This window comes from Athene cunicularia, assembly GCF_003259725.1.
Source record: "Athene cunicularia isolate RWA chromosome 1 unlocalized genomic scaffold, athCun1 chr1_part2, whole genome shotgun sequence".
Lineage (NCBI taxonomy): Eukaryota > Metazoa > Chordata > Aves > Strigiformes > Strigidae > Athene > Athene cunicularia.
The window spans coordinates 13,240,715-13,248,238 of record NW_020799092.1 but is presented as its reverse complement, the minus strand read 5'-3'; the positions used below and the strand labels follow the sequence as shown (position 1 = coordinate 13,248,238).

The 7,524-nt window shown below is 52.2% G+C and overlaps 1 protein-coding gene across 2 annotated transcripts in view; it reads right to left on the bottom strand.

Moving 5' to 3' along the window:
* LOC113491467 (sodium- and chloride-dependent GABA transporter 2) overlaps positions 1-7,524 on the bottom strand; it is a 32,745-nt gene extending 25,221 nt beyond the window's left edge. Inside the window, exons 1-5 of one of the 2 annotated variants that reach the window (XM_026868407.1) lie at positions 7,107-7,524; positions 5,366-5,643; positions 1,908-2,042; positions 736-876; positions 45-129 (exon numbers count right to left, since the gene is read on the bottom strand). In XM_026868407.1, the coding sequence (XP_026724208.1) occupies positions 45-129; positions 736-876; positions 1,908-2,042; positions 5,366-5,576 (572 nt within the window). In that variant the 5' untranslated portion in view covers positions 5,577-5,643; positions 7,107-7,524. The remainder of the gene's footprint in view (positions 1-44; positions 130-735; positions 877-1,907; positions 2,043-5,365; positions 5,644-7,106) is intronic. The other variant, XM_026868406.1, reaches the window with a different exon arrangement.

Here is a 7,524-nt window from a genome sequence, read left to right as displayed (position 1 = left end):
GGGGGGGTGGGGGGTGGGGGTGTACAAGCCTGTTCTTTACTTACTCCCAGAACTCGATGACAGGGGACGTGGCATTTTCATTGGTTACGTTGAGCGTTGAGTTTGCCTTCTGAAGTTCCATGCAGTTCCCTGCAGGAGACGCCCATGGAGAGAGGGAGCATTAAGTAGCAATGGCTATAGTACTGGAGGATCTGAAAAATCCCTCCCTTTCCATTCACAGTCACTGACATGGACTGTGAGAAAAATTTTGTAGAGTCCCAAAGATGCACAAAAGGAAAGCTCTCCAGGGTAAGGCTGGTGAGAAACCTGAGACGATTAAGACAATGACATTTAATTTTTCTTTCCAGTGGGCACAGTGAGCAGTCCCAACCAGCACTGGGTCATTAGCTCACACACAGCAGAGAATGACTGGAAGGTACCAAGAAGGAAGGTGCCCACAGTGGCTGGAGCCCAGAGCAGGAGCCACCAGGAAGGCCACCACTGCGTGGCACTGGCCAGGTGCTGCAAGTGGTTGGGCAGTGCCAGCACTGGCGCTCTCTAGCAAAGACCCAGATCAACCAAGCCTCTTCCCCAGAAGTGCCAGCAGCATTGCAGTGACCCAGCACTCTCCACCCCTATGACCCGTGGTCCCACCCACAAAGGGGCAAGCCTCTCTCCTGAGGTTTGGTCCTGGGCAGCAGCATGTTTCCCTCAGCCAGGATCCGATGGAGGACTGGGAGGGGACTCCACACACACCTGTGTTCCACTCGTGGTCACAGCTGCCCCAGGGAAGGTCAATGGTGAACGAACTGAAGAGATAAAACAAGGCCCAGGCCAGGACAATGATGTAGTAGAAGTTCAGCAGTACCACGATGACCTGTGAGGCGTAGCCAATTCCTGCAGAAAGCGAGCCCCGAAGGCAGGTGACCCACGTGCCGGGGGATGGGAACAGGAATCCCCTAGGGAGGAGATTTTCATCTGCTGCTCCGCATTCTGACTGCACTGCCAGATGAGTGCCAGTGGGGTGGCCACCAGAGCCACATTGTGAGGGTCCCCTCCCCAAAGCCCACCATGCCACATTGTGAGGGTCCAAGCAGGGGCCCCAAGGACTCTCTCTTCCTGCCACCCCACTGCAGACTTCCCTGGTGAAAGGGCAGCAATGGGATAACATCTGGACAAGGGATGGGCAGATTATAATTGGAAAGTCACACAAAGGGACAGAAACACATGATTGTTTTCCACATGCTGAATAACATCTCTTTCACCGAAATTTAATTTTTATTTTGTTCATTCATCCCTTTTCATTTCTATTTTGGAAGCTTTTGTATTAACACCACACTTTCTCTGGGAGGTGCTGGAGGAGCATCCAAAGGTTTTGGTACATAGGGTAGAGGCAACTGAGACTTTCAAAGAAATCATGGAAAGTGGCTTAAAACCAGATAACTGCTGAAACAGTGCAAGAAGAGGATCTGACTGCTAACAGTTTATTAAGATAGCTGACACCTTTCACCACTAAGGTTTTAAGACATCTGCAAACTCATAAAAATAACATAGCATTGATTTAAAAATATAGTTTTATATATATTTTAGGTCTCTTATAACGACCAGAAGCATTTTCAGCATTTAGCTCTTTGGAGGCCAACCCTGATTAGATGCAAAGCTCCTCTAGAGCCATGGCCCTGAAGGAGGAAACCAGGATGATACATAATGATAGGAACTATTTAGTGAAAAAGATAATAAATTTTTTCAGCATCGTTTTGGAAAGAGGACAGCCAGTGGCCCTCCCAGGCTGGGATCCTCAGGGATGGACAGCAGATGCATGGAGGTACGTAACAATCCAGTCTGTGGGGAGAGGTATCACCACTTGTCGCTCCAGGGCCCTGTGGTCCCCCCACCTCACCATGACCTCTCAGGCTCACCCCACTCACCTTCGAAGAGGGGACAGATCCTACGCCAGGCCGTCACCCCTCCCTGGCTGGTGTACTGCCCCAGCGCTGTCTCCAGGAAGAAGACGGGGATCCCACAGGTGAAGAGGAAGATGAGATAGGGAATGAAGAAGGCACCTGGCAGATTCAAGTGGCAGATAGGAAAAATAAGCCCCATAGGTTGACTGGGCTCAGGCCCTCTCCAACCTGGTGCAAGGCAGGTTCCTCCTGGGGAGGTGAGGACTGGGAGCCTGGGAGGGATGGGGACTGCAGGGGTGGAAAGACCACAGACAGGATGCCAGGAAAAAAAGATTTTCACCACATTTCATCTCTCAGAGTGATGTGATCGCATGAGAAACTCAACATTTAGAAAAGATGGAGAGGAAAAGAAAGTTTCTAGACCTGATTTTTGTGCAGAAAAGAGTGAAACGAGTTCTCAGTAGCTGTATAGAAATACAGAACACCCTGCTGTAAAACTCTTATGACTTTTAATCAAGTTGGTGACTCCTTTTACATTGATCATTCTGACTGGACAAGCTGACAAAGCCATGACGACAACAACAAGGCACTGAGGAGCACAGAGACTGACACCTTCCCCTAGTCTGTGGGCTTGTCAATCACTTGCTCACCGAAAAGCAGCAGACATGCAAACGATAAGCAAGTAGTGCAGGAATGTACCTCATGCTAGCAGCCCTAATGCAGGATGGATTTCAGGCAAGGAGTAAAAGCCAAGGAGTTGCGCCCAGCAAAGCCACACTGCACAAACACTCTGGCCTGGAGGGTGGCAGGGACAGAAGCCTGCAGTGGAGGGCTGCAGTGTGGATGAGGGTCCACCAGTACTGACATCCCTCTGGGCCAGCCCCATCCCTCCTCCCCACGGGTGAACCCCAACACCCATCAGAGGTTTGTCTGGCTGAAGGGGAAGCGGAAAGCACTGCGGCATGTGCAGGACAGAGGCAGTGGTGAGCCCTTGGGACCAGCTGGTTTGGGGAGCACTGGGGAGGGGCTGTGACACTGGCAGCCAGACCACCAGACAGGCTTCCCCAATATTTCCCAACAGGCAGGGCCAGCCTGCCCAGGGAGGGCCTGACCAGGCCACAGGAGGTGAAAGCAAGAGTGAACAAGAACAAAAAGAACATTTTTGCTTTTTTTTTCTGCCACTATATAGGATCTTGGTATCAGACATTGAGCACTAAATGTGTAAATGACTACTCTTTCTTTGTTATGCAGAAATATCCCTAAAAAGGATAAGTGACTGGCTGCCCCTCTTTGCATAGCTCAGATTTTGCAGATATCTTTCTTGCAAAGAGTCTGACTTAGGAAAGCAAAGTGTGAGATGAGAGGAGTTATCACCACTGCCTACATACAATTCAGCAGGGAGAGAAAAAGTCAGCCAGCAGGGCAGAGCTGTTTCAGCCAGATGGTAATGCTGGCAGAAGAGCAAATGGTTGTAGGCTGGCCATGATTGACCTAGAGCTGGAAATTAAATAAAGGTCCCTCACCTTTATGGAAGTACCAGAAAAACAAATTCCTGGACCAGCCTTCCCACAGGAGTACAGGACAAAACCTTTGGCAGTTTTTAAAATTAAATCTTGAGGTGTTAACAAGGGATTTGATACAGCACCAGCCAGGGCAGGCTGAACTTCATGGTGCAGGAGGAAGCCTTGAGTCCTGCACAGCCTTGTTGCACTGCCCTGCCCCAGGAGAAGTCATGCAGGAGACACTTTCTTTTCTGCACAAGACTCTCATGCCCCATCCTTGCTCTAACCTCATGGGAAGGCAGCTGGAGATGAAAAATGTGCCTGAAACTTTAAACTCCTCATAGTCTCTGCCACTTCACAGGGCTTTGCTTCATTTTCTGGGAGAAAAAAAAATGCTGAGAAATCCCTATCCTTTTGCATCTTGCCTCTGCTGTCCAACCACACACTGTGGCTCCCCATTCCCCAAAACCTGCCCTCAGCTCTCCCCCAATCCCAGTGGGGGAGCACAGTGGGAGGAGCAGCAGGGATAAGGGTGGCAGGCCAGGGTCCCAGGTCCCACTCCCCCGGGAGAGGGTGGTGCCCAGGAAGGGTGCAGCAGTGGGAGCAGACAGCTCAGCAAGCAGCCAAGAAACGTTACCCGTGGAAAAGGAGAATAGGAAAAATCCTCGTTTTTCAAAGGAAAAGAAAGTGCCTGACCACCTGGTGAAAAGAAACAAGCACTGAGCAAAGTATGGCATGAAAGTAGCTAAACAGCAGTTAATCCTCTTTTATGCCACTGGGATGAAAGCAGTTTAGTGAGGCCCATGAGACTACCCCAAACTCAAGCCAGGGGATTTCAGCTCCAGGTCCCCAGTGCTCACTCCCTGCCAGCTCCCAGCCAAGCAGCGTTTCCCCTCTCCCCTGCCCTTCCGGAGAGCCAATTAGCAATTAATCACCAGACAGGGAGAGAAACTCCCTCTTTCCATGTGCCACTGAGCCAAACTTGAGAAGAGCTTTGGGCTTTCAGTTTTTCAGACAATTTTTTCCCCGTAAAAAGCAGCCACAAACACCTGTGAGAGTCTAGAGCAACCCTCCACCTGCAAAAGCAAGCCTGGTTCTGCCACTAAGTCATGGGCAGCCCAGCCTCACGGGGGATCGGCCACCAGTCACTGCTGAACACAGCTGGAGGAGCACTGATGTGCCAGAACCTCAGCAGTAGCAGTAACACCCTGCTGCCTCTCTCTCCATCAAGCACATCCATCCACACACCTTACTGCCCAGCAGCATGGCTCAGAGGCAGGGGTCCCCTCTCCCACATTCTTGCAGCTCTGGCAGATGCCTGGGGGGCACCACGGGGTGCAGGAGGGGTGCTGTCCTCCTGCAATGAGTCAACTCTGACCTGTCCCTGACACCTGGCTCCAAGGGGACATCCCTCCACGGTCAGACACCAGACCAGGACCTGTGGACAAGAGCCCCTTGGAGGCCCCTCGAACCTCCAGGAAATGTTGCAGCTCCTCCCAGCCCCTGCAAAGACACGGGTGCCTCGTGGCCTCCAGCACTGCTCCCTGCTATGCCACTGGGATTCACCATCTTGTACAGGGTGCCTGATGCTCCTCAAGGAGGGGGTGCCTGGAGTTAGTCACACTGCTCAGAGCTGAGCCCCCCCCCTGCTCCTCCTGCCTCCCCCTGCAGATAGCCACTCACATCACCAGCAGGGCCAGGGTTCAGGGAAACATGGCTAAGGCCACCAGAAACCCCGGGACATTGCTGCTCAGTCACCCACATCCCACCAGGTCAAAACAAACCCGGCTTATGTCCCAGACAGCAATACTATGCTGGCAGGTTGGCATCCTCTCTTCAGACTCATGACTTGGACATTGCTGAGAAGCTGCTGTCAGGGGTGAGCAAGGCTGGACACAGATTGCAGAGACAGGAGGGACCATGGAGGGAGGACAGTGACCAGGCACCCCTGGGGCTGGCCAGGGCCAGGGCCGCACTTACCTCCACCGTTCTTGTAGCAGAGGTAGGGAAAGCGCCAGACATTTCCCAGGCCAATGATCTCTCCAGCCACAGAGAGGACGTACTCTAGCTTATTGTTCCACTGTCCTCGCTCCAGCGTCTGGTCCTCCTCCTCCTCCTCCTTCTTCTCCATGCCAGGGTGTGCAGGTACTGTTTCGCCATTGCTGACAGCACCAGGGACTCTGTAATCCATCCCACCTTCAGAAGGAGTTTCTTCTGTTACGATCAGTACAAGCCATGCAATGAGGCAGAAATGTGGGCTACGGGAGGCAAGAGAGGGGAGAGAACACGCACCCCATGCCAAACCGTTCATCTCTTGCTCTGATTTTTATAACAATTCCTGCTGGCAGCCAGGCACTAAGATCATGCATGCACTTTCATTGCTTAGTGCAAAACTAGTCCTTAAAAGCCACTATCAGTTTCATTATTTTTAATTGATTTATCTCAAAACACTCCTTCTTCTGGAAACCCATCCTCTAAGCACAGTGTTACACAGAAGATTCAGCAGCTCAGTCAGGCTGCAGCAGGTACTGGAAACAGACTTAAGGCTGGAGCAGAGTGAGAAAGAGATCAAATACTTGACAATATATTTTATAAGGGTTTCTCTTCTCTCCTATTGCTTCTTACCAAGGTCTGGTTTTACAGACCACGCAATGAAAGCCACAAAACACACGGAAGTCTTAAATGCAGGAAGAGGACAGACTGAAGTAAGAGGGAAACAAGTTTCTGCTTTTGGTGGTGGCAGCTCTTGCTTTGGAGAAAAGTTGATTTTTCAGAAAAGTACTATCATTCTAATAGCAGGAAAAGATAGGGTGCAGATGTCATGGCCACCTGAGATCTCTCCTCTCCCAGGCTCTGCCACTCCAAATATCTGCCTGTTGCCTACAAAGGCTCCCCACAGTACCACTCTCTGGAAGCTTCGGCACTGCAAGAGCTTCTCCCGTCTCTAAACAGATCTCTGCTAAGAGGAATAGAAGATGGGCACAGAGTAGGTGGGCACCTATCCTGCTGTCCCAGCTTTCCCCCAAAACCTGAGAGGACACTTCTCCCAAGAAAGCCAGGGCATCACATATGTGACTGTTGGTGCACAGCTGGTGCCTCAGAGCACAGCAAGAAGACATGTATGGGCACCACTGGTGGCATCAGCTCTGCTGCAACAGAGGCTCAGGGGGTGTTTGAGCCTGTTCCTCATGGGCTGCCGAGTCCCGCAGGGCAAAGGCTAAGGACCACGGTTCCCACCAACAGCCGGTGCCAAGGCTGGGATCGCTCAGGACCTCATGCCAAGGAGGGCACCTTCCTTTGCACGGTGCCAGCCCTCAAGCCTGCTCCTGCCCTGCAGAAGCAGTTCCCCCAGCTTAATGCTGCCATTCATTCCTGCCTGGAACTCCCTCTCCGGGAGAGCAGGAAAAGTCACTGGCAACAAATGACACTCTCCACCATCCGGGGAGAAGGAAAAAAAAAAGGGGGGGGGGAGAGCAAAGCAGCACTTTCAGTCTCTCCCCTCCCCCTACATAGTCCCCTATAAAACACTTTGGGATGAAGAGGAGCAACACACTGGCAGGCGTTTGACAGCAACTGCGAGGAAGGACTGGGAGGACCCCTCCACACTAGAAAATGATTAAACAGGCAGAAAGCGCACCGTGACCTCTCATCCACGGCAGACCCGGGTGGGTGTGGGGCGCGGGGGGAACAGGGCAGAAGAAAACAGGGGCAGAGGTGTTACCTTGCAGACGGTGCTGTCAGGGCGCGAGCCGACAGGAGACGCAAAGGCAGGACTGAAAGGTGCTGGCTATTTAAAGTGTGGAAAGAAAAAATTCAGTCGTGGTGTAATCCTAGACTTCGCCCAACCCACATTCCTTCCCCCACCCCCCAGGGCTGGACAAAAACCTACACATGACTGATTTCATGGCCAGTGCAAAGGGGTTTGTTCCCCCCGCCTTCAAGGAGGGCTCACACACATCCGCCAGTGCTCTCCCTCCCAGGCCAGGGACCGCTTGGCTCCCGCTCTCTTGTCTTCTCACTGCTCAATGCTGTCCCTGCCTGGAAGCACAGGAGAAAGAGGACATCACAGGAGAAAGGGGACATCACACAGGTGCCTCTGCAGCCCTGCCCAAGGGAGCTGAAACCCCAAGACCTGCTGG